Source organism: Heterodontus francisci, chromosome 2, assembly GCF_036365525.1.
Source record: "Heterodontus francisci isolate sHetFra1 chromosome 2, sHetFra1.hap1, whole genome shotgun sequence".
NCBI lineage: Eukaryota > Metazoa > Chordata > Chondrichthyes > Heterodontiformes > Heterodontidae > Heterodontus > Heterodontus francisci.
Window position 1 is genome coordinate 25605479 of NC_090372.1, and position 27731 is coordinate 25633209.

The following is a 27731-nucleotide window of genomic DNA, read 5'->3' on the forward strand; positions in this document are numbered from 1 at the left end:
TAAAACAATCATTAGTAATTGGACATTAAGGTGTGTTCAGACATCAATCACTTGATAGCAATAAGAAATCCTTTAACATTACCAACTTTAAAACAGTTTTAGTAGAAGAGACAATTAATTTATCCAAACTATTCTGTAAAACTTTAGAAGAACAAGTAGATCTTAGTGGGAAAAGGTGTTCCCATTTCTTATTTATCATGCCCATTTTCTTGCTTGTTCTCCTGAAGATAACAACCCTGGAAGGGGGATAGCTCCACGGACACCATCTGCACTCAAAGTGGCCATTCTTCAAGTCGGAGCACAGGCACTGAGTGAAAGGAGTCTATTTAATTGTGGGAAGCCTCAAAACCAAGCCTGTTCGTGTCCTCACCCAATATTCATAATCACATTTTCCAGGAGTCACTCAATAGTAGTGACCCACAATGGGAAAAACTTGCCTCCTATTAGCAGTCATTTTAATGCATTTCTAGCACCATTCCTGTAAAACACTCCGTGATGCAACCACATTATCAACGGGTAGAAAAAAGAAGGATTTGTAGTGTGAAGTGTGTAACATTGTCAAGACTCAAGACACTTATAAATCATTCTTATGAACTGCACATTTACAATTCAAGTCTCCATTTTTAATAATCTGAAAACAGCTTAACTGCAATACCAAAGCAGTAGACTCTCACTTAGAAGGCCCAGTTTGAATTCATTTCAAACTGTTTCCAACAAAGCCTTCAACTTACATCACCAAAAGAGGAGACAACACTCACTACAGACACACGGTCCATTGAACTGCTTTCTATACTCAGTCTGGGCTTAAAAAGAGATAGTGTGGGAGACTTGGCACCTGCAGAACACAACTGGATAACTTAACATGCCACTATAAAACTGGCTGGTGAGTATCAAGTGCTTCTTGGCATTCCGATTAAAAAAAAAATCAAGTATGGTAATCTGCCTGGTACCCTGCAGGTCTTCTTAAGAAATGCAGATATCTTGGAAATTGAGTATTTTATAGTTCAGGAGGTGATCATTCAGCCCATTGGGCCTGTAAGTACTAAAAGAACAAAAGGGCGATGTTAACAGAATATTAAAAAGGGTATGGGGCCAGAGTAGAGGAATGGGATAGCTCTTTGAGAGCTGGCATGGGTATGATGGGTTCAATGACCTTCTGTGTGATAAAATTTTAAGATTCCATAAATACCAATGCATTGTTATATTATTGCTATATTTAGTTGGACTGTAAAATTATATACAAGTGTAAAATCAGAAAAGGAACAAGGCTATGTACAGTATTGACAGAAATGCTACATTATCAGTCACACAAATAATTGTTATTATTCAAATAAATTTAAAGACAAGTATGTATTCTCACCTGGTTTTCTTCACCTGTATACTGCTACTGAGTTTTTCAAGCACGAACTCCCCAGTATCATGGTTGATGATAAGTACACAATCCTTCTGATATGGTCTTTTATTTCCTTTGAACACAGTCATTGGTGGAGTGGAGCCCTGGTGACCAAGAAACCAGATATTATTGTAGTTTTGCTTTACTTTGCCTCGTGTCAGAGTTCAAATTGACAAAATAATACCACTGCAGTACCCAAATTTTCTACTATTTTGTAACAAAGCTCCTGGATAATTCCTCCTTCAGTAAATGCATGTTATATGGAAGGGTAAAGGCATATTAAGATAAAAACTTTGTGCATTAAAAGTTGATTTGAGTAAGTGTACTAATCTACTTACGATAATTTCATGTTGTTTTCTGACAATTGTTGAATTATCCAATCATTTCAATTAAGCAATGCCCATAACAGAGAAAAGTGGGAATTTAGTGCAAAAAAAAAATTCCATGTTCCTTAATCCAAATAAAGAGTATACTGTACTGATTCAAAAAATATCTATCTTTTGAATATTTAAATACAGTGAAATGAAATATCTGTACATAAGGACTATGGATGACTAACAAAGGCATTTTTGAGGTCATTTCTGTAATGCAAAGTTAAGTAGCAGTGCAAATAGCAGAATGCAGAAAGCAGAATATTTACTTCAATTTTCTTAAATTCGTTCTTGGGATGCTAGCATCGCTGGCAAGGCCAACATTTAATGCCCATCCCTAATTACCCTTGAGAAGGTAGTGGCGAGCCGCCTTCTCGAAATGCTGCAGTCCACATGGTATAGGTACACCCACAATGCTGTTGGGAAGGGCATTCCAGGTTTTTGACCCAGCAACAGTGAAGGAACAGCAATATAGTTCCAAGTCAGGATGGTGTGTGGCTTGGGGGGGATCTTGCGTCTGCTGCCTGTGGCCTTCTAGGTGGTAGAATTTGAGGGTTTGGAAGCTGCTGTCAAAGGAGCTTTGGCGAGTTGCTGCAGTGCATTCTGTAGATGGTGTACACTATGCTACTGAGCTTATCTGAAAAGCACTAACTAATACCAAATGCAACAGTTAATGGGATTATAACTAGATTGAACATATTTGGAGTTGACAAGTAACGAATCAGAAACTTATAATACAGCCATATATAAATATCCCCTTTCTTCCCGCTCTTCCAATTATTTTTGCTACACAATTGCACTGATCATCCAGTGTAACTTGCTCATTCTCAAGAGTCACTTTCACTAATGCTTCAGCATGTTGCTTCAAGATGTGATGTGACCACAGTTGCCCATATGTTAAGTTCTCAATTTCAAATATACCAGCCTGGACAGTTGCTAAGTGGAGGCTAGGTATTTTCCCATACTAAATAATGGATCTGATGGTTTCCAATAAAATACTCACCCTATAGTTTTGTTAAAGCCCTTTAAGTTGCTCCATGAAACTGTGATTCCCGAGCTTCCTAACAACACACTACCTTTAGCAAGAATTATGCTGAATCCCAGCTTTGGTGGCATCTCACAGCTGAGTAAATAAATGCTTAGAGGTACACAGGGGAAGGTTACCATGGGCCACAGGTGAAAGTGACATAGCCCACAAGTTGCCTTCTAGCTGCTTATTAAGTACCACTGCCCTAGCCCATTCCCTGCATTATTGCTAGTATCTATTTCAATATACACAGCACATCTCTAGCAATGGCTTCTTCACTGAAGCATATAATCTAGGCCAACACTCCAGTGTAGTACTGAGGGAGTGCAGTACTGTAGAGGTGCTGTCTTTTGGAGGAGGCATCTGCCCTCTTAGGTGGATGTAAAAGAACTTATGGCACTATTTTGAAAAGAAGGCCAGTTCTCACAGGTGTCCTGGCTAATATTTATCCCTCAAGCAACACCTATAAACAAGTTATCTGGTCATGATCACATTGCTGTTTGTGGATCCTTGCTGTGTGCAAACTGGCAATTTCTTACATTGTAACAGCGACCATACTTCAAAAACTACTTAATTGGCTGTAAAGCTCTTTGAGATGTCCCGAAGCCATGAAAAGCACAATATAAATGCGAGTCTTTCTTTCTTTCCTTCCTACACAACACAATCGCCTCCAGAGTATCTCGTGGCATCATCCATGGGCAAGAGATCAGTTTCCACATACATTCTGTGAATGTCAGCTCTCCCTCTTCACCACTATCCATGACTTCATGCCCATGTCACTGCTGTCAGATTGCTTGTCCAATGTCAGAACCTCCGCAACTGAAGATCACACAAACAAAGGCATCCTAGTTGGCTCTCATCAAAAATTCACATACTTTTACTGGTTGGTTCCATTGTGCTCCTTGGCAGTTAAAAGCAGGCTGAAACTTTGTGTCCTTTTTGGGCCAGAACTAAGCTTTAAACCATTCATCTGATCACTCTGACCACATTATTCCACCTCCATCGATATCGTCTGTTTCTGCTTTACCTATCCACCACTGTTGAGACATCTATCAGTAGGTTCTCCAGAAACCTCTTCACTGACCTACCAAGCTTCACTCTTCACAACTTCAACCTGTTTAGGACTCTGGCGCCCACATCCTGTCCTGCTTTCTCATCACCCTGTTATTGCCAGTCTCCATCGGCTCCTTGTTGTCCAAAATCCACATCCTTACTTACAAATACTTCCATGGCTTTTCCCCTCATTATCTCTGTAACTGTCTCCAGCCTGCACATTTCTTTGTATTTGCATTTATACAGCATTTTTAATATGGAAAATATCCCAAGATGTTTCACAGGAGGTATTAGGAGGGGTGACCCATACCTTGGTCAAAAAGATGGGTTTTAAGGAAGATCTTAAAAGGAGAGATGCAGAGGGTTAGGGAGGCAATTCCAAAGCATAGTGCCAAACATACTTTGTTCACCTTTCATAAATTTCTGTTTTCCTGGTCGGCATCCACCTCCTCCATAAAAAACACCTCTGGATATTTTATGACATCCACTTGGGAGGCAAATTTCATCCAAATAACCTATCAAAAAATTCTAGAGGAAGCCTCATTACAACTTCAGGTAGTAAAGGGATTCTACTGAATTAATTAGCCAAAGCAAGAATCCAGCACACTTCCACATTCATTTCTTCCCCTGTAATTTGGGAAATTTTATTTTCAGAGGATATTTAATACATTAGGACTAAAATGAACGTTGCCTTGGACACCTCACTTGACAATATCCTTTTTGATGCTGAGTATGCTGAATTTAGCAGTTATTTATGTAGCATCCTAAAGTGTGTATAGACAAATGGCAGCAGGGAGGATTAGGCGCTGGAGGGATTGTCGGAGAGCTATTCAAGTTCTGATACATTGGTTTTGCTGAACAAACCATAGTTGATATGGAAACAGTTTTGATTTGACAAGAACAAAAATTGTATGAGAACATTGCAAACTTACTGGGATGTGTGGCAAAGTTATGGTGACTTGGTCACCTTTGCCAACCTGTAGCTCACCCTCACAAGAGGTATCGATGGATGCTGGTTTAAAATCATCTGAAGGAAAAGAGATGCACAGATCAGATACGAAAAAAGGCATGGACATTTTACCGGATCAAATATGGCTGCATTTATCCAATAAAATCACGTCACTTGTTTTATAGCTGGTTGCTTATTTTGTGCTACTATTTCTTTTCAGAAAAACTGGTGTAAACACTTGCCTGAACCAATTTGATTGTACTTCTGTTTAAACTTCTATAGAAAATATTGCAACTGGTGCAACTAAAATGATGAAAATCTCAAACTAGTACTTTTGTATATCCTTGCATTAAACAGTTGGGACAGTTTAAGGATCCATCAACTATTGAATCACTTCAAGTCTTCAAGGTGAGTTAAGGATGTGGAGTTTCATGGGAATAAACCCATTTTCAGGAAATTATAATTACAAATGCAGTCAGTTGTGACAACATGTCGTGCAGAGGAACTCTGCTACTTACTCACATGATTATGTTCGTATGGAGTAATCAGTCAGGAGGGATTGGCAGAACAAGGCACACTTGGGGTGGAATAATTTTGGTCAGAGCAGTTGGATGAAATGAAGGGACAGTTAGAATACTAGGGAAATAAGCTTTGATCGACCATCCCTGAACTGTGTTTTTGTAACATTTGTACTCTTCCTACTTCTTTGTGCCTGAATATGGGCAGTGAGCATCCATGAGTGATTTGACCAGGATAGTATCGCAAACATACCTAGCCCTGCCCTGTCCTTGCCCAACATTCTGCACAAACATACATTTGTTTATCAAGGGTCATTGGACAGCAATTGGGAAGAACTCTGGTTGACTTAGGATCTAGAGGATGCACAATACCTTTGGAGTTATAGTTCAACAAGTAGTGAATGTCTCAGGATAGGAGAGGAAGGGAGAAAATAGGCAAAATAAGCTAGGCATCCCAAAACAACTCCACTGCAAACCACAAATCCAGACTGCACTGTGGTTTGTTTTCAGTGAGGTGGAAGGCACTGACAGATCACTCTGAAATATAACCACTCCAGAACACTCCCTGTAATTAAGATCACGAGAATGGTCCCAGTCATGAGGGAGAGCTACTGCAAGGTTCCTCTACTCGGGGTGCAGATATTTAGAACAGTGCATACATAAAGCAGGAGGAGACCATTCAGCCCCTTGAGCCTACGATACCATTCTAAAAGATCATGGCTGATCTGTATCTCAACTCCATTTACCTACCTATGTTCCATATCCCTAGATACCCCCATCCAACAAAAAAATCTATCAATCCTTGTCTTGAAAATTTCAATTCATACTTTTTGGGGAAACAGTGTTCCAGATTTCCACAACCCTTTTAATGAAAATGTACTTCCTTATTTCACTCCAAAATGTCCTACCACTAATTTTAAGATTGCGCCCCCTTGTATCTACCCTATCAAGTCCCTTATTCATTTTAAATACATCAATCAAAACAACACATCAGCCTTGGTTCAGTCGTTACACTCATGCTTCTGCATCAGAAGGTTATGGGTTCAATCCACTAGAGACTTGAGCACAACATCTGGACTAACACTGCAGTGCAGTACCGAGGGAGTGCTGCATGGTCAGAGATGCTGTCTTTCAGATGAGACTTGAAACTGTGGCCCCGTCTGCCTTCTCAGGTGGATGTGGAAGGTCCCCGGCATTATTTCTGAAGAGCAGGGAGTTCGCTCAATATCTATCCCTCAACTGACATCACAAAAAAGTAGATGATCTGGACATTATTACGTTGTGATTCGTGGGACCTTGCAGTGTGCAAAATTGACTGCCATGTTTCCAACACTTATCGGCTGCTTTGGGGCATCCCAAGGCAGTGAAAACACTATACAAGTGCCAAACACATCTTCCCTTCCCCTCCTGTCTGCATTCCGAAGGAATTGTTCCCTCCGCGACACCCTGGTCCACTCCTCCATCACCCCCGACACCTTCCCATATAATCGCAAGAGGTGTAATACTTGTCCTTTTAACACCTCTCTCCTCACCATCCAAGGCCCCAAACACTCCTTCCAGGTGAAGCAGCGATTTACTTGTACTTCCTTCAATTTAGAATACTATATTCACTGCTCACAATGCGGTCGTCTCTACATTGGGGAGACCAAATGCAGATTGGGTGACCGCTTTGCAGAACACCTCCGCTCAGTCCAAAAGCATGACCTGAGCTTCCAGCTGCTTGCCATTTCAACACCACCGCCACCCCCACACCCACCCACTGCTCTCAAGTGCACATTTCTGTCCTTGGCCTGCTGCAGTATTCCAGTGGACATCAACGCAAGCTCGAGGCACAGCACCTGATCTTTCGATTAAGCACTCTACAGCCTCACGGACTCAAGCTTGAGTTCAACAATTTCAGAGCATGACTGGCTTTTTTTATATTTTTATTTTTTTTAAAACTATGTGCCTGTTTTTTCATGTGAACAGAGCTGCTCATTATTCTGCCATTAATACTCTCTCTGGACTGGAAAATGCAGCTATGAGGAAAGATTGGATAGGCTGGGTTGTGCTCCTTGGAACAGAGAAGACTGAGGGGAGATCTGATTGAAATGTACAACATTTTGAGGGGTCTGGAGAGAGTGGAGGTGAAGGGTCAGTGACAAGGGGGCATAGATTTAAAGTAATTGGTAGAAAAATTAGAGGGGAGATGAGGAAAAACGTTTTCACTCAGAGGGTGGTGAGGATCTGGAACTCACTGCCTGAAAGGGTAGTTGAGGCAGAAACCCTCAATTCATTCAAAAGGAGTCTGGATAGGAACCTCAACTGCCATAATCTGCAGGGCTACAGATCAAATGCTGGAAGGTGGGATTAGAATAGGTGGATCATTTTTCGTCCAGCACAGACACGATGGTCAAGTGGCCTCTTTCTGTGCCTTAAACTTTCTATGATTCTATGGACTAATGCTTTGTCTTTCACCACAAGCATTAACACATTCTTTGCCTTTGCCCCAGGACAGCTTTGTTATTTAATCTCTCCTGCCCAATCACAGATCTTCCAGTTCCGAAGAAGGGTCACTGACCCGAAACGTTAACTCTGCTTCTCTTTCCACAGATGCTGCCAGACCTGCTGAGTGAATCCAGCATTTCTTGTTTTTGTCACAGATCTTCTCTTTTGTTCTCTTCCCAACAAACAGCCTCTTTCTTCACTTGCTTAAAACCTATTTTCTAACCTCTGCCATTTCTGGTGAAAGGGCACAGACCTGAAATGTTAACTCTGTTTCTCTCTCCACAGATGCTGCAGGACCTGCTGAGTATTTCCAGCACTTTCTGTTTTTATTCTATAAGTGCAAGTCCGACCTTCGATCATGTCTCAACCGTCTAAACTCAAAGGGATACAAGCCATGTATATACCCGGGGGGCTCATAATTTAACCCTTTGAACACTATCTTACGGCCACCTTGTGGGCTACTAGGAGTGGGAGGAGGCAACGCTCCCAACGTGTTCCCGGGCGGGGGAGTCTCGCGCGTAACCGGGGCAACGGAAGGAAGGCGATGGGATGGGCAGCACTTCAACGGTCACGGGGCAACTATCAGGCCCACCATTCGGGCTGGGCCAACCATCATCACCAAGGGTCTCAACGCCGCTTGGTTCGCTTTACTTTTAGTACTGAAGCTCTTTCTTCTCTACCACCCACCCCCTCCCCTTCCCTCCCATATCATGGTGGTGGATGCGGCTCCAGCCTAGGCCCAGGCGTCGCAGAGCCTCAGGCTCCTAGGCCGCAGACTGCTCTCCAATCTCCCCCTCCACTCACAGCGGATGGTGTGGAACGAGCTCTTCGGCCGTTTCTCGAAGCTCTCGCCCAGTTTCAGCACGTGCTCTTCCTTGCCCAGCGCCGGCTGCGCGGTGCCATTCATCGCCGAACACTTCAATCATCAACCAAGCGGTTGATTTTCCTGCGAGATGTTTTTCGTGAAACAAAAACGCGACCGACCGAGCGCGCGGCAGCGGTTAAATTCAAACCGTAAACATGCCGCGCGCGAGCCCAGCCTCGGAGCTGGCGGGTACGCGCATATCCGTTGCCGACTCGAGCTTGAGCGCGCAGCCTCGGGCGCGCACGCGGACAGTTCCTTGGTTTTTTTTTTCCTCGGGAGGTGGGGCAAATGTTAAGTAAGGAATGTTCCGGCTCGGGGTTTTAATTTTTATGGTTGTTTTGTTTTGTTTTTCTGCGGACGGATTTTGTCGTGTTTTCTTTCGATGTCTGTTGTCGCGGCGCGAGTGAGTCGTTCAGGTAGCGTGTGATAACAACAACGATCTGCATTTGTACAGGGCCTTTAAATAGTAAAACGGCTCGAGGCCCAGCCGCCCGGTAGATGGTAACTGACCCATTCTGAAGTACAAATTGATGTTTTACGAGATACGGGGAAATTAGATATAGAATGGTAATAATGGGGGACTTTAATATAAACTGGGGATAATAGTGTAAAAGGCAGAAAGGGACAAGAGTCTCTGAAGTCTGTTCAGGAGAATTTTCTTGATTAGTACGTTTCTGGCAGAACAAAGAAGGAGCCATAAATAAAAACAAGAAATGCTGGAACTACTCTACAGGTTTGGCCGCATCTGTGGAGAGGGAAACCGAGTTAACGTTTCGGGTCAGTGACCCTTCATCAGAACTGGTAACAGAGAGAGTTACTGAGGTGTACGTGGACTTCCAAAAGGCGTTTGATAAAGTGCCACAGAATAGACTTGACAGCAAAGTTGAAGTCCATGGAATAAAAGGAACAGTTACTGTGTAGGTATGAAGTTGGCTGAGTGACAGGAAACAGAGAGCAGTGTTTTTTGGACTGGAGGAGGGTAAACAGTGGGGTTCCCCAGGGGTCGGTACTAGGACCACTGCTTTTCTTGATATATATTTATGACCTAGACTTGGATGTACAAGGCACAATTTAAAAATTTGCAAATGATACAAAACTTAGTATTGTGGAATGAATAGTGATAGATTTCAAGAGGACATGGGTTGATGGAATAGGTGGACACATGGATAATATTTAATGCAGGGAAGTATGAAGTGATGCATTTTGATAGGAAGAGCAAGGAGTGACAATATCAAATAAAGGGTATAATTTTGAAGGAACAGAGAGGCCTGGGGATATGTGTGCACAATCATAGAAAGTGGCAGAGCAGTTTGAGAAAGTGGTTAAGGGATCCTGGACTTTATAAATAAAGGCATAGAGTACAAAAGTAAGGAAGTTATGGTGAGCCTTTTATAAAACACTGGTGTGGCCTCAACTGGAATATTGTGTCCAACTCTGGGCACGACGTTTTGGGAAGGATGTGAAGAAGTCTTTAGTGAGAGCGCAGAAAAGATTTACGAGAATGATTTCCAGGGATGACAGACTTCAGTTATGTGGAGAGATTGGAGAAGCTGAGGTTGCTCTTCTTAGAGAAAAGAATGTTGAGAGGAAATTTAATGGAGGTGTTCAAAACCACAAGGGTTCCAGACAGAGTAGATAGGGGGAAACTGTTCCCATTGGTGGAAGGGTTGAGAACCAGAGGATAACCATTTAAGGTGATCAAAACAACCAAAGGTGACACAAGGAAAAACTTTTTTTAATGCTGTGAGTGGTTGGGATCTGGAAAGCACTGCCTGAGAGTGACAGAGGCAGATTCAATTGTAGCTTTCACAAAGAATAAAGACCTGATGAGAGAAAATTTGCAGGGTTATGGGGAAAGGGTGGAGGAGTGGGTACAGTTGAGTTGCTTGTGCAGAGAGACAGCATGGACATGATGGGCTGAATAGCCTCCTTTTGTGCTGTAATCAATCTATGATTCTATGCATGGACTAGTAACTAGCGCTCTCAGTGATGCACGATCTGGTAACTGGCGCTCTCAGATGTACACCTATCTATAGGGACTGATAACTGGCACTCTCTTGAGGTACACATGCTGATAACTGACATGCTTGTGATACGTGGACTGATAACTGGCTCCGTCATTTCGAGCGACAACTGGCTCTTTCTGAGATACAAACTTGTCCGATAAAATGATAAACACTCTGAGATGCCCGTGGTAAAACGATGTACAGCATTTGCACCACAAAGATTTCATTTTATATATTCACCAACTTAAAAAAAAATCTACTATGTTGTCCTTAAATGCAGTGCTAACCTGCATAGAGGAATCCTTTGATTACATTATACTGTTTTGAGTTTTAAACTGCAATCTGAAGCTTGTTTTTCTCTTGCATTAAGGCCATCTGGGATATTGCAAACATAATGGAAGATAATATGGAAGCAAATGATTGTTATGCTACTCAAACATACCGAACAGAAGGGGTAAACAGTTGCACTTTAAGTAATAAGGTAATAACTGTAACACCCTCCAGATCAGAAGCGCCTTTTCAAGTCAGAGGGGACAGGGGAAGGATCCTAACCCCTGAAGAAGCAGAAAAGCTCATAAAAGACCAGAGTTTAGTGTCGGATTTTAAACAACAGAAGCTCGAAAGAGATGCACAAAAGAATTGGGATTTATTTTACAAAAGGAACAGCACCAACTTCTTCAAAGATAGACATTGGACAACCAGGGAGTTTGAAGAACTGAAAGCATGTAGAGAAGTAAGTGATAAGAACAAAGAACAAAGATAATTACAGCACAGGAACAGGCCCTTCGGCCCTCCAAGCCTGCGCCGATCCAGATCCTCTCTCTAAACATGTCGCCTATTTTCTAAGGTTCTGTATCTCTTTTCTTCCTGCCCATTCATGTATCTGTCTAGATACATCTTAAAAGACTCCAAGACTGATCTTGAATAAAGAAAACCCAGACTCATGGTGAGTTACCTAGCTGCTATTTCAGCAATGGGCAAGTCCAGTGAAAACCTGCAGAGAACACAATGGTTTTTAAAAAAAACTTAGGATGTAAATCTGGCCAGTCATTCCATATATCTCACTTTTATCACCTCCAAGAAGCTGTTCCCACTTGGTACCATTCCTGTCTGTCCCATTGTAGCCAGCTCATCTCCAGCAATGACTTCTTAGAACCATAGAAAAATTATGGCACAGAAGGAGACCATTCAGCCCGTCGTGTTTGTGCTGGCCGAAAGAAAAAGTAGCCACCCAATCTAATCCCACCTTCCAGCACCTGGTCCATAGCCTTGCCAGTTGTGGCACTTCACGTACCTTTTAATAGAATTGAGGGTTTCTGCCTCCACCAAAGTTCCTAGCAGTGAATTCCAGACACCCACCACCCTCTGGTTGAAAAGGTTTTTCCTCATGTCCCCTCTAATCTTTCTACCAATCACCTTAAATCTGTGCCCCCTGATAATTGACCTTTCCGCTAGGGGAAACCGGTCCTTCCTGTCTATCTAGGCCCCTCATAATTTTGTACACTTCTATTAAGTCACCCTCCCACCTCCTCTGTTCTAAGAAAAACAACCCTAGCTTATGCAATCTTTCCTCATAGCTGCAATTTTCGAGCCCTGGCAACATTCTTGTAAATCTCCTCTACTCGCTCCAGAGTAATTATGTCCTTTCTGTAATGTGACCAGAACTGCATGCAATACCCCAACTGTGGCCTAACCAGCATTTTATACAGTTCTGGCATTACATCCTTGCTTTTGAATTCTATACCTCAGCCAATAAAGGAAAGCATTCCATATGCCTTCTTCACTCTACCTACCTGTCCTGCCACCTTCAGGGACCTGTGGTCATTCACTCTAAGGTGTCTCACTTCTTCTACCCCTCTCAATATCCTCCCATTTATTGTGTATTCCCTCGCTTTATTTGCCCTCCCCAAATGCATTACCTCACAATTTTCTGGATTGAATTCCATTTGCCACTTTTCCGCCTGCTCAACCAAACCATTGATATCTTTCTGGAGTCGATGGCTATCCTCTTCACTATCAACTACACAGCCAATTTTTGTGTCATCAGCACATTTCCCAATCATGCCTCTCACATTTAAGTCCAAATCATTAATATATGCCACAAACAGCAAGGGACCCAACACTGAGCCCTGTGGAACACCACTAGAAACAACTTTCCATTCACAACAATATCCGTCGACGACTACCCTTTGTTTCCTGGCCCTGAGCCAATTTTGGATCCAACCTGCCACATTCCCCTGTATTCCATGGGCTTTCATTTTACTGACCAGTCTGCCATGCGGGACCTTGTCATATGCCTGACTAAAATCCATGTAGACCACATCCACTGCACTACCCTTATCAATCCTTCTTGTTACTTTCTCAAAAAACTCAATTAAATTAGTAAGACATGACCGTCCCTTAACAAATCCACGCTGACTATCCCTGATTAATCCGTGCCTTTCTAAGTGGCAGTTTATCCTGTCCCTCAGAATGGATTCTAACAATTTACCCACCACCAAGGTCAGACTGACTGCCCTATAATTATTTGGCCTATCCTTCGCACCCTTTTTAAACAATGGTACAACGTTCACAGACCTCCAATCATCTGGTACCTCTCCTGTATCTAGCGAGGATTTGAAGATGATCCTCAACACATCTGCTATTTCCTCCCTGGCTTCCTTTAACAACCTGGGATGCAGTTCATCTGGCCCTGGTGATTTATCCACTTTCAAGGATGTCAGACCCTCTAGTGCTTCCTCTCTCATGCCTTCTGCCTTCTCGCCTCACCCCTGCCCATAGTCATCCCCATGTTCTGAGGTCCCATTCTTGCCTCCCACCGCCTTTTCCTTGTTTATACTGCATCCAGAGACGTGATCCACAGGCATGGGTCATTTTCAATATATATGCTACAACTCCCAACTTTACCTCTCTACCACGATTAATTCCATCAGCATCTTGTACCAGAGTGCCTACCAAGTAATTATGAGTAAATGAGCCTGTATTTTCTCCAATTGATTTACCAGAATGGTTCCAAGGAAATTTGCCAGAATGGTTGCAGGAATGGAGGCTTTTAGTTTCAAGGTTAGGTTGGAAAAGCTGGATTTGTTCTCCTTCAAACAAAGGAGATTGAGGGGAGATTTAATAGAATTGGACAAAATTATGACAGACAAAGATAAGTTAGACAAGGAAAAACTGTTCCCATTAACAAATGGTACAAGGACTAGGGAACACAGATTGAAAGTTTTGGGCAAGAGATGCAGGGGGAATATGAGAATTTGTTTTATGTAGCCATGGTAATGACCTGGAATTCGCTACCCACCAGGGTGGTGGAAGTGGAGACCATCAATGACTTTGAGAAAGTTGGATGGTCACTTGAAGGAAGACTTGCAGGGCTGTGGGGATCGAGCAGAGAGTGGGACTGACTGGATAGCTCGGTGGAAAGCTGGCATGGACTCAATGGGCTGAAGGGCCTCCTGTGCCATAAGTGACGCTATATTTGTACATTAGGGAAAAATTAATCCTCCTTATGGGGCTTCTGTTACAAACACACCCTCGGCTGCAACTCTATCACCCTCCCAACCACTCACTGTCTGCAAAGGTGCACAAGCTCACTGCTCTACCACTTCGTTAAACTTCAGGCTTCGTACAGTATTCACCAATTCTGCTTACTTCAACTTCTAGAGCATTACCTCCCTCTGCCCCTACTGCCACTGAAAACCTTGTCCATGTTTTTGTGACTGAAAGACTTGACTCCTTAGTGCTCCATCCTAACAAAGCACAACTCATTCACAATTCCATTGCCCATTTCCTGTCCTGCACTGAGTTCCACTTGCTCGTCATCCCTGTCCTTGCTGACCACCACAAGCTCCCTGTACCCAACGCACTGAATTCAAAATTACTTTTAAAATGCCTTCTCAGCCATGCCCCGCCCTTCCTTCCAACCTTGTATCCCATCTTGTGTCTTTTGGTTTTGGTCTCCAGTGCATCTCCCCTTGCAGCTCATCCGTCAGCAATGGACCCTTCGGCTTTACTGTCTGGAATTTCTTTACGAAGCCCCTTCACCATTCTGCCTGTTTTCCCTAACCTGTCTTTTCAACCAGGCTCCTGGTTATGTCTTCCACTACTGTTGGAATGTCCACTATTTCTTATGTGAACCACCATGGATCAATTTACTACATTAAAGGAGCTATAAAAATACAATTTTTTCTTATTATTGTTTGTTTTTGTCTCCTTGCAGTTTGAGAATCAAAAGTTGGTTGTCTTGGAAGCTGGCTGTGGAGTTGGGAACTGTTTATTCCCTCTTTTAGAGGACGATCTGAATGTCTTCATTTATGCTTGTGACTTCTCTCCCAGAGCTGTAGAATTTGTGAAGGTATACGCAGCAATTAATTGTTTTTGTTCATTTTTTTTGTTTTTCTTTACACCTTTTGTGCTGATGTTTTTCAAGGTGGGAGATATTACAGTAGAGATACTCTTAGTAGTAAACACCATTTGCACAGAAAACAGATGATACAGCCAGATTCTGAATGTGGGATGTGGGCATCGCTGGTGAGGCCAGCATTTATTGCCCATCCCTAATTACCCTTGAACTGAGGGGCCTGCTAGGTCATTTCAGAGGGCAGTTAAGAGTCAACCACATTGCTGTGGGTCTGGAGTCACATGTAGGCCAGACCAGGTGGCAGATAAATGTGCTTGTAACAACCTTGAAAGATAAAAAGGAAAACAAACAACTTGCATTTATATAGCACCTTTCATGACGTCAGGATGTCCAAAAGCTCTTTACAGCCAATGAAGTACTTTTAAAAAGCAGTTACTGTTATAATGAAGGAAACATGGCAGCCAGTTTGCACACAGCAAGGTCCCACAAACAGCAATGAACCAGAACATGCACGGTTACTATTTAGTGATATCAAATACTTGCATTGCCAAGCTTAGCAACTTCTTCAAATTCCTCATAATCCATCAGCTGTTTTAGACATCAATGGAAACAGCTTAAAAATAACATGTTAAAACTAATCATAGTTTAATTGTAAAGAATAATTGTAATTATTTTTTAATTGTATCTGACAGAGTGCTATTGATGGGAGCATCTTGAACAGATTCCTTCTTGTCCACTCTTATGTTTGTTTCTTTTTTAAAGCAAAACCGCTTGTATAAAGCTGAACGATGTAAGGCCTTTCAATGTGACCTGACAAAAGACAATTTGCTGGACAATGTGCCAACGGACTCTGTGGATGTTGTAACACTGATTTTCGTACTCTCTGCCATTCATCCTGACAAGATGCAGCTGGCCTTAGAAAATATCTATAAAGTTAGTATTTAATGGTATGCAAGCTGCCATTGTGTTCATAGTGGCGTAAATTGGGAACATTCAAAAGGATTTGGCAATCATTTTCTGTCAAAGTGGTGAATTTGAAATTAAATTATGTATCTATTGAACTGGTTATGTTACTTTTTCTTGGTTGTACATTTTATAATTTAAACACAATTCAACATGATATCTGTGGTATTTTTTGTTAATTGGACGTTGAAGAACCCCATAGGGGAGCACTACTGTTAAGATATAGCAAAAGTTATCTTTTCCTGTAGATGGATAAAAATTAAAATTAGAAAAGACAATTGAGCGCTTTGTTTCTATAGTTTTACTTATAAAGGTTTAAGCAGTCTGTATCTTATGGGTTTGTTATGCTACCTTTTGTTAATTCACTGAGAATGTGACCCACTAAACTAATACAGGAGAATTACTCCTGTAGGCCCACTTTGCTCATTTGGCAGTGCAACATTGTGAAAGACCTACTAACTGTGACATTGATTCTTGTGTGTCTGACAGGTTTTGAAACCTGGTGGATGCATCTTATTTAGAGATTACGGACTATATGATCACACCATGCTCCGATTTAAAACTGGCCATAAACTTGGACCAAATTTTTATGTTCGGCAAGATGGAACAAGGTCCTTCTTCTTTTCTGATGGTGAGATTTGTTATTTAAAACATTTATTTTGCTTTCAAGAAACTGGTTACAATAGCTGTAAGTAGTACAGTACTTACTTACAAAATACGTGCTCATGTGAAGCTGTACTTGGACATTTCTTGAACAGTTTTTCTTATTTAAGTTGTAACTCTAACTGTGGGTAATGTCATTCAAGTACCAGCAGGCCTCTGGTATAGGCGGCTCTTCATCTGGGAACCTGGACAGTGAGCCTTGGCATGCTATTTAGTCCCAAGCATTACATCCAGCTTGATCTATTGTCACCAGACATACTTGCAGCAGGTATTGCAGGATGGTGTTATTAAAAATTTGCTTGGCTAGTAACAAGGTCAGTGAGTGGTTACAATCATTCTTGTTTCTCTTACAATATTATTTATAATTTACAATTCTTTACTTCAGCATAAAATCAATTTACGAGCAGAACAATTAGAGCACAATTGAACGTATGCAAGCATTCATCTACTATCACCTATAAAAAGAAAATACTTATAGTTCAACGCTGTTTTTCTTTAGAAAGCTAATTCTCACTCTTGATTCTTCATTTTACTTCATATTTCCTTATATGGTCATCCCTTAATTCTGAGTAAACTTGAGTACTTATTAGCACTGATAATCTGATGTGCCTCAGCACCTTTTCTGTTGCTGCAACCTTGGTCAACATTGAACGCAGCAGCTGGCAGCACTAATTTCCTCTTGTTGCTAGGCCGAGCTTTAACTCTCAGACACACTCACTCACTCTCTCTCGCTCTCTCTCTCTTCCCCCACTCCCACCCAAGCTTGTGTGTCAACATGCCTTAGTTATTTTTTCTTGGTGAGCTACCTGTTAACAAAGTATTTATGCCCTTCTTTACATTAATGATCCTGGCTTCTTCTCTGTGACCTTGCTCTCTCTTTACTGTTCCTTTATATTTTCTATAATCTCTTAATGACCTCCTTAAACAGTATAACGCAATGATCTGAATTATTAGTGCTTTCACTTATGCTATGACAAATCCCATCTGAAATAAGCTATTCCACGGGTATAATTCCATACAAATGGCCACCTCCCACCATTCATGATTTCCTAGTTTCTTGATTGCTTGTTGTATTTGCTTATTATTGTTAGGATTGAGGCAAGGGGAGTGCACTGTTTCTTCTAGTTCCATTTCTCCATAGGTCACAACATATATTTAAATATTGACCCAGTTACCGATACGGTCAATCATAAACTTTATTTCTATCCCAGAATAAAATACACCAACCAGGTTTCTTTAATAAATAACAAAATTATCAGTTTATTATAAACCCAGGCTTAACCAGTAACGAAGCAAAACATTAACACACAGTGAAATATGAACGTTCCCTTTTACCTTGGCATCTCTCTCTCTCTCTCTCTCTCTCTCTCTCTCTCTCTTTCTCACACTCACACACACCGAAAATAGAGATTTTTTTCTTTCGAGCTCTGTTACAAAAAAAAGACAAAAAAAGAATACTTTGGCCAAATACATGCTAATTCTTGAAGAAAAAAGAGAAAATATGGAAAGATGTCAGCTGTCCCTTTTAGGTTTGGCGTCCCAAATATGCATAGATGGCTGTCACTGGGATCTTTCTAGAACGTTTCTTTTCAGGCGATATTGAAGATCAGTTTGACAGGTTTTTCGGGAGAAATACAGCAGCGGGTTTCTAGCAGGTCTTTCAGGAGGAATGCAGCATTAGTTTCTCTATTTCTTACATTTGATTCTCTGGAAGTTCTCAGAGATGGAAAAGCTGGCAGGCTTTTCAAAGAGATGGAAGAGGATGCTGATGGTGACTGCTCTCTTGGCTGGTTCTCTCCAACTGCCTTCAAAACAGTTTACACTCCAGCACACTGTCCAAAGCGAAACCAAAAACAATATCTCAAGAGTCAGGCCTCCTGACCCCTATAAATCTTGACCTATCACTTCACTGTAAACATCTCTGAGTCAAAAAGCCCCTGCTGGGTATTTATCTGAAGACAGGCGACTTCCAGTAAGGGTTGTTTACAAACCAAGTCCTCTCAATGTCCTTTCATTGACCCCAGTGGAAAAAACATCCATGGAATCCTTTTCAGTTTTCCCGAAATAAAGAAATGTCCATAATTTTAGAATACGAGTCCTCAAAAAAAAAAACTTTAAAAATATAGAAGCACCGTAATAACATTATCTTGTAGCATGCACTTGCGATGTTTTTGCGAGGTTCTTTTTCTGTAGTTTATGGATTTCACACTAAGTGATAAAGGTGATAGACAGTGTGAGATTGCTTGAATCCCCTCATTCGCCAAGGGCAGCTTCACTTGGAGTGGGGTCACATTATGATGGTGTAACTGCAGTATCACCGATTTGGGTTCTTTTCAGTTGAAGACAGACATAAAAACATTTACATACTAACAGACATTGAAGGCAGGGAAGCCCCACGCTAGCCTGCATACGCGATACACACGTGCAAATAGAGACAGAAAAGAGCAGAAGAAAAATAAAGTGGAAAAGTTTGAGGCAATATCAGAAGAGTTGTTACGGTTCTTTGAGCTCACTGTAGACTGATTGTAGGTAGATCTTGCTTTTCATTGGGGCCCAGTATTCTTCTTAAACCTTGTTCGCTGTAGGAGACTTTTCTCTCTTGGGGTTCATGTGTCTTCAGTGGATCCGGTATGGCGCATCTCGTTAATACAACAATCATAAAAGCAACTGTAGTTGTCACACAGTACCTTCTCTTGCTTTTGTAGGCTATATTAGTCCGTCCCTCTTCTCAGAGTTGAAACGACTCTTATCAAAGTCGCAAATGACATCCTACCTGACTGTGACAAAGGTAAACAATCCCTCCTCATTCTTCTCAACCTGTCTGCAGTCTTTGACACTTTTGACCACACCATCCTTCTCCCAATGCCTCTCCAATGTCATCAAGCTGTGTGGGACTGCACTTGCCTTGTTCCATTCTCATCTAACTAATCGTAGCCAGAGAATCACTTGCAACTCCTTCTCTTCCCACTCCCACGCCATGACCTTTGGTGTCGTCAAGGATCTATTCTTGGCCCCCTCCTATTTCTCATCCATATGTCACCCTTTGGCGATATTCTCCAAAAACACTTAAGTTTTCACATGAAAGCTGATGACACCCAGCTCTACCTCACCACCACCTTTCTCAATTCCTCCACTGTTGCTAGGTGAGAAAGAGGTCTAGGGTTGCCTTTCAGCCTTCACCTGGTCTTACTGTAACAGGGTTTAATTTTAAACACATCATGTTTTTAGCTCCCCCTCGGTGAATCCTTGTTCACCGTTTTCCAATTATATGGCAAAGAAACCAGCACAAACTGGCTTTCTTAGGTTTAAAGAAGGAAAGTTGAAATTTACTAAGCTTAAATTCTAATTCGGTTAATGCCCATGGATACACAGCGCACCCCACGCTAGCATGCATACCAGATACACACATGCAAATAGAGACAGAAAAGAGCAGAAGAAAAATAAAGTGGAAAAGTTTGAGGCAATATCTGAAGAGTTGTTGTTATGGTTCTTCGAGCTCACTGTGGACTGATTGTAGGTAGATCTTGCTTTTCATTGGGGCCCAGTATTCTTCTTAAATCTTGTTCGCTGCAGGAGACTTTTCTCTCTTGGGGTTCGTGTGACTTCAGTGGATTCAGAGGCTTGAGAGAAAGAGATGGGAGCAGACAGACAGGAGGTGGTCTTCAGTCCAGGAGAATTCTGCTTTCTGCAGGCTCTCAGTTCAAACTGTACAATTCAGAAAGCCCCAGATTGCTAAGCAGGTTCGTCATGTGACTAACTGGTCTGACCACGTCTTGGCTCTGTGTATTGTATCATCTTAGCAGGGAATGGAATGCGCTCCCTGGCCTTCAATGTCTGTTAGTATGTAAATGTCTCTTTCCAGCCAAGGTCTGGCAGTCCTTGTAACAGGCCTTCTTCTTCCCAGCAACAATTTGAAATTTAATGTCCATGTGGCGAAATTAATATGCCTCATCCTTGGCAGGTGGGGGCCTGCATGACACTAGGTTTACCAGAATGATTCCTGGTCTCCAAGAGATAACTTTTGAGATTACATGAACTAAGTTTCTAAGAAGATGGAGTGAAAAATTCAGGCGCCATTGTGTCACTTCACGTAAATTTAAGAAAACTTTCCCAATTGAGAAAGAACAAATGCCATTTTATTTTCCTACCCCCACCCCACCATCTTTGTAGCTTTAAGATTTGCACAATTTTCTGATGCAATTAAATTCAGAATTAAATTTTAGCTGCTTCTTTACTTTGAATTCTCTAAACATGAGCCACAAGGGCACAAAAATGTTACCAAATTTTTATCCATTCTCACGAATTAAAGATCAGTTAAAAACAGCAGAAATCATTAGCAGCACCAGCATAACTTTAAGTCACAAAAATGAAAGCAAAATATGGCAGATGCTGGAAATGTGAAACAAAAACAAGAAATGCTGGAAACACCCAGCAGGTCTGGCAGCATCTGTGGAGAGAGAAGCAGAGCCAATGTTTCAAGTCAGTGACCCTTCCTCAGAACTGTAAGCCATCTGTGAAACAATTCTGTAGGGCAATCCAAATACCTTACTTCAGATCGTTATCTTACTGCTCGATAGCATATAGACATATCAAAAGCGCTGTTGTGGAAGGCTGCATCATCAACAGATGCATGGAGATGAAGAAATTGGGAGAATGGAGTGGAGTCCTTACAGGAAGCAGGGTGTGAGGAAGTTTATTCGAGGTAGCTGTGAGAGTCGGTGGGCCTATAATGAATATTAATGGAATTTCAGAGCATGACTGGCCCTTTCTTATTATTTTATCTTTTTTTAACCATGTGCCTGCCTTAAACTGGGTTTTTCATCTTTGTGCTTTTGGCTAGGGCTGTTCATTATTCTGTCATTAACCCTTTCTCTGCACTAATGCTTTGTCTTTCACCACACCATAGCACACTCTTTTTGCCTTTGCCCCATGACCACCTTGTCAGATAATCTCTCCAGCCCTCTGTCCTATCATACACCTTCCCTTTTGTTCTCTTTCCCCCCCCCCCTCCCCTCCACCCCTACCCCGCTTTACTTGCTTAAAACCTATTACATTTCTAACCTTTGCCAGTTCCGATGAAAGGCCACCAACCTGAAACGTTAATTCTGCTTTTCTCTCCACAGATGCTGCCAGACTTGCTGAGTATTTCCAGCATTTCTTGTTTTTATTTCAGATTTCTAGCATTTGCAATATTTTGCTTTTATTTTAATGTTTTCTTTAGTTATATTCAAAATTCTTAGTCATTTGGAAAGACCTCAAGAAAAGGAAAGATGACCAAATTTACTGGGAGTACGTGTTATTTCAATAATTCCAATTTAATTCATACCAATGTTTTATTAACTGAACATAATACAGAACAGATAAAATAGAATAACGTGCTTCCAGTAAATTTGGTCATCTTTCCTTTTCTTGAGGTCTTTCCAAGTGACAAAAATTTTTGAATATAACTGAAGAAAACATTTGTTTTCACTGAAACAATATCTTTCACACATAGACAAAATGAAAAAGGAGGGTGAAGCTTCCCACAGCTTGTGTGCTCCCAAGCATTTACATAATTTTTTTTTTGAAGAGACATTGATTGAAAACAAAAGAATTCCTGCAGCGTGTGATGGTCGAAAAGGGACTGAATCGTTTTCCTTAATTCCATCATAGACTAATTTAATGCTCCTTCTCTCAAACAAATTTACAACTTCTGATTACTTCTTACTTGTCAAAATCTTAGGGGTTTGCGGAGGAGTCAATCACAATAGCAGGCTTCAGGCTTACATAGGAACAGGAGTTGGCTATTTAGCTCCTTGAGCCTGTTCTGCTTTTCAATGAGATTATGCTGATCTCTGACCTAACTCCATATACCTACTTTTATCCCATACCTTTAGTTGACCAAAAATCTATCAATCTCAGATTTAAAATTAACAATTAACCTGATGTCAGATGCCTTTTGCAGAAGAGTGTTCTAAACTTCTGCTACCCTTTGCATGTAAGAGTGTTTCCTAATTTCACTCCTGAATGGTCTAGCTCTAATTTTTAGACTGCGACCTCAATCCTAAACTTTCCAAATAGCTGATATAATTTCTCTTTATTCTATCTGTTCCCCTTAATATCTTGAAAACTTCAATCAAATCACTGCTTAACCTTCTAAATTTCAGGAAATACTACCCATTTAGTGTATTCTCACCTCATAATTTTAACTCTTGGAGTCCAGGTATCCTTCTGGTAAATCTACGTTACACTTGCTCCTAAGATGTGATGCATGGAACTGATCACGCTACTTCAGGTGTGGTCTAAATAGGGCTTCGTATAGCTGTGGCATAACTTCTACTCCCTTGTATTCTAGTCCTGTAGAGATGTTCTGGCCAGCATTCCATTAGCTTTTTTGATTATTTTCTGTGCCTGTTCACGATTTCATATGAAGCTTCCCAGTAAGTCTCCCAGGACCCACATCCACCAAAAATACGCTTTTTGTTTAGCATCACTTGGATCACCAATTTAAGTGGGTGATACAACAAATATGGTGAGTATCCTCAGTGACGTTAAGAGGGTAGCACCCATCTTCTCCACTGCAAGGAGCAGATTAGACTCTAGAAATTTCTGGAGAAGCTGCTCATGTGCCTGCTTGTCACAGTTGAGAGTGGGACCCCTATTGGATGTGCAGTTTGAACTCATGACAGGCCAACTGATGCAAACGGGCCATGACCCGTAGAGCTCACTGGTGTGACATGGATGGCCATCAAAACACCTGGCAAAGCAGTAACCCAATCAGTAGTTGGTCTCAATCAGATCATTGATTCCATATATGACAGTTTTCTTTAGTCCTGTCTTTAGATTAAAGTGTCCACTCTCCCATTAGACTGCAGGTGGTAGGAATTGTGGAAATGTTGTTCCACAACAACTAGGGGGAACAGGTGTTGCATCACTTTTGCTGTAAAATGTAAGCCATTATCACTTCCTCTCTTTTATCAGAAAACCCCATCTGATTAAAAATGCGCTGCCGCAAAATCTTAGCTGTGGTAGCCACATCGTTTTTATAGGCTGGGAAAGGTCAGATCTGCCGGATAAACATATCAATAACAACAATGATAAACTGATAACAACCCCCTCCCCCCCTCCCCTGCTTTTGTTGTGCGTAATGGGCCTGCATAATCAATCTGCAATGTTTCCCATGAACCGTTATACAGGTGGGAGGTACCTTTTGAAACTGTTAGCTTGGCTGAGGCCGGATTCATTTAAGCACAAATGAGACACAAGGCTAGGTGATGCTGAATATCCTGGCACATATTGGCCGCGAATAACAACTGTGTAACATATCCATAACCTGAGAAATGGAGGCATGTCCCCCAATTTGATGTATCTCCAGAAGCATTTTTTTCTGAGACAGAGGAGTGGTCCACATCAAGTTGGGACCATCCTTGCGGTGCAAAACTTTTTCAGATAGGACAAGTGAGTACTTACTCAGTGTGAAGGAGGGCACAGATCCTGTGGTATATAACTTCTTTTTCCATTACCACATTGGGATCAGTATCCTGATAGGTTTTCAAATCAGTTATGACCGGACTCTCTCGCACTGAATGCCGGTGGTTGTGAGGTAAGTGGTTCCTAGGGAACCCCTTTTATTGCTGTTCCTTTGGCCAATTGATTAGTCACATTATTAACGATCTGTATACATGGACCCCCCAGGTCTCTTTGGACATCCACTGTTTCTTGCTTTTCAACATTTGGAAAGTACTCTGTTCTATCCTTTAGGTCCAATGTGAATGACCTCACATTTGTCTACATTGAAATCCATTTGCCACATTTTGCCCATTCGCTTAATCTATTAATATCTGTTTGTAATTTTATGCTTCCATCTACGCTGCTTTTGTCATCTCTTATCTTTGTGTCATCGGCAGATACAGTGCTCTGTAAATGTTCAAATAAGACCACGCATCTTTAATTTAAACTGCATAAAGCAGTAGCATTTTTTAAAACTCCAAAACATTTTGTTTTAATTGGATTAAAGAATTCAAATTGATTTTCTACCAGATACCATAGCAAATGTAACTGCAAGGTTGAAGCTCATCTTTTGTAAAACAAGCTATTTGGTGCTTTTTAGAGTTGGATAAGTAAATTTTAGTCAAAGTAAATCTACACTGACATCTTTAACTTAACAATGTAATTCAAAAATTTCCCCAAATTGGGTGCACAATCTTAAATTGAAATTAACTTATTCAATCAACTATATTGGCACTATCACGCATCTTAGAAATATAGATCCCTGTATTGAGACATGAATACAAAGTGCCAAACTTTATGATATTCCTTGGTCATGAGCCGAAGAAACATTCACACACTCTTGGAAACATTTCCCTTTCAAAATAAAAACAGAACATGCTCAACCACTTATCCTATTTCTTTCTCACAGCATTTTATTTCCCTACTTTTGCTGTGGGCTTTTCAACTTGTTTTTCTTTTTCCTAACCCTTTTGTTACACATCAAATGTTCAACCCAGGGTTTTTTTTTGTTATCTGCCATTTGCACCATTGCCATCACACAGGTTGGCCTGTTTTATTTTTAGATTTTTTAAATTTACATTATGATTATTGCATGTCGTTATAAGTTCTCCATAAAGGTCATTGATGTTTTCTCCTTTAAAGGTCCTTACAATGCTGCTAGGCATAACTTTTGGCCTACACTGTCCACAATAGCACTCCTTTATCATAGTTATCTAATTTTATTATTTTTGCAGGTGTTCTATGTTTGGCACTCTCCTTGGACTCTGCCTTTGTTGGAGGTGATCAGTCTCTAATATTCTCTCCCTTACAATAATCTCCTCTTTCAATATGCCTATAGAGGTTCAGGACTGTATGACTAGTACAGTAGTTCCCCAGCCACTGTCATGTTTATACATCCTGCAACTTAATATCTGCTTTACTCCCTTAACAAATTGAATACTACTCACGCACGTCTGTGTTCTTTATCCTGCATCTTGCAGCATAGTCCATTGTTGATACGGCCCAATTTTCAAAAAGCCATGAATTCGGATGTTATGAAAAACTTGCTTGAGTAGTAACAGTCATTCTTTGTTCTTTTACAATTATTCTTTACTCCAGCATAAAAAGCAATTTACAAGCAAGCAGAACACAATTGAACATAGATAGGCATTCATCTTGTACCACCTATTAAAAGGAAATACTTGTACACTAATTTTCCTTAACAAGCGAGAATATTTTCCTTCTCTCTCTCCTGATTGTTCCTTTTCCTGCACCTGCACTTTGTCTTATATGGTAATCCCTTGCTTAATTCTGAGTAAACTTCAGGACATGTTCATCCACGCTGACGATAATCTGTCTGTCTGGCATACCTCAGCAACATTTCTGTTGCTGCAACCTTGGTTGACCTTGAACACAATAGCTGACAGCATTATTTTCATCTTGTTGCTAAGCTGACCTTTAATGCTCTCACCCCCCACTTCCCTCTCTTTCCCCCCCCCCCCCCCCACTCTTCCCCCTCACCCCCTTGTCTCTACCTCTCTCCCTCTCACTCAGGTTTCAACAAATGGCAGTCAGTAGCAGGGCTTCTACATGATATCACGATCTTCTTCCCAGCATGGTTGAAGTTAGTTGTGATGCCACCACTGCAGCCCTGACTATCTGGCCAGCTGAGATGTTAAACTGGAGCTCCATCTGCTCTCTCAGGTGCAAGTAAAAGACCCTATGGTAAAAAAGAGGGAGTGAATTCTTACTGGTGTCCTGGCCAATTTTTATCCTTAACCAACAACACTAAAACAGATTACCACAGGGTGCATTCACCCCCAGTAAGAGTTGTTGTTTTGAGGCTTAATCAGGAAGTATATTTTCTGAACTATATTCCATTTCCATTTGTACTGAGATAAAGTTGTGAATTTTCTCAAAAAAATTACAAGAGGTCTGGCTAGTCTATCAGAAAAACCATGTGATTGCAGGGCAGTTTCCTAAAATGGTGGCCTTGCTGTGATTGACTGGAAATTAAACTTTCCGATGATAAGAGGCTACCATTCTGGTAGGTTGGACGATCATCTCTGTGCTAAATTGAAATGCATCTGTCACATGTAGCAAATATATATTATAGGGAGATGCATACAATAATAGATATGTCAATGATCTCAGGAATTACAAATCATTCTATGCTGGAGTTAGGTCGTAATGCCTGTAAGAAATTCTCATCACTCTGGAAGTTCATTTCTGTCCACATTCAAAAACCTTTGTTCATTTTTTATATTTTCACTCTAGAGTACGTGGCACAACTCCTGACGGCTGCTGGGTATGAGGTGCTGGTCAATGAATATGTGTTCCGTGAAACTGTTAATAAGAAAGAAGGTCTCTGTGTTCCAAGAGTTTTTCTTCAATGCAAGTTTAAGAAGTCAAGAGAAACAGAATATATTTAATCCGTTGAACTGATACTGCTGCTCTTCTTAAAATAAGATATACTGTTTTGACATTACCCTCTAGATCGCCTTGCAATGCATAGTGTTCTGAGAGAGCAGGCAGAGTAACCTACCCCTAGCCCTGTGCCAATGCTGTGCTGTGAATGGTGTCGTGGAAGTCTGCAGCAGGAGCCAGGAATGAATTGGTGATCTCAGTTGTGCTGCTGCCTGTGTATGGGTTGCAAAGCAGAGTGTCAGTGTCTCCCCACACAGGTGAAGGAAAGTTGAGAGCGAGAGGAACTCCATGGCTGCTCTCATGGGTTTCTTAGCAGCTAACCCGGAGCAGCACTAATTTGAAAAATAGTAGAAGGTTATTTGCCAACACTTCCAGCGCAGCCGAAGGAGACCAGAGAGAACAGGAGTTAAAATGAAGGATCTCGTACGCTTGCGATTTAAAAAAAAAAACGCAAACAAAATTATTGTGCAACATGATGCCAGATTGGAATTTTAGGAAGTTCTTCATCTTTCCTCATCTATTTCACTTTTATAAAGTGTACACTATTAGAGGTTTTAGAAACTCTTCTGACATTTGCTATCTTTTGTTTTAATAAAGTAACATTTTTAAATAGGCATCAGGCATCTTTGAAATATTTCTGTACTGTATTTGTAAATTATGTAAAATTTTGAATTTAAACCA

At 41.2% G+C, this 27731-nt stretch overlaps 2 protein-coding genes across 11 annotated transcripts in view; one reads left to right on the forward strand and one right to left on the reverse strand.

The window, feature by feature from the left end:
* eaf1 (ELL associated factor 1) overlaps nucleotides 1–8857 on the reverse strand; it is a 24483-nt gene extending 15626 nt beyond the window's left edge. The window contains exons 1-3 of the mRNA XM_068055947.1: nucleotides 8603–8857; nucleotides 4777–4871; nucleotides 1361–1497 (exon numbers count right to left, since the gene is read on the reverse strand). Of these exons, the coding sequence (XP_067912048.1) occupies nucleotides 1361–1497; nucleotides 4777–4871; nucleotides 8603–8705 (335 nt within the window). The 5' untranslated portion in view covers nucleotides 8706–8857. The remainder of the gene's footprint in view (nucleotides 1–1360; nucleotides 1498–4776; nucleotides 4872–8602) is intronic.
* mettl6 (methyltransferase 6, methylcytidine) lies at nucleotides 8319–27731 on the forward strand. 10 transcript variants are annotated; one of them, XM_068055848.1, is made up of 6 exons: nucleotides 8319–8438; nucleotides 11040–11402; nucleotides 14889–15023; nucleotides 15792–15962; nucleotides 16482–16623; nucleotides 26901–27731. In XM_068055848.1, exons 1-6 carry the CDS (start codon nucleotides 8343–8345, stop codon nucleotides 27053–27055), a joined length of 1062 nt encoding a protein of 353 aa, XP_067911949.1. In that variant the 5' UTR covers nucleotides 8319–8342; the 3' UTR covers nucleotides 27056–27731. The 10 variants fall into 10 exon arrangements, with proteins under 10 accessions (XP_067911949.1, XP_067911958.1, XP_067911994.1 ...); XM_068055857.1 differs by having other exon boundaries at nucleotides 8333–8422; XM_068055893.1 differs by having other exon boundaries at nucleotides 8353–8454.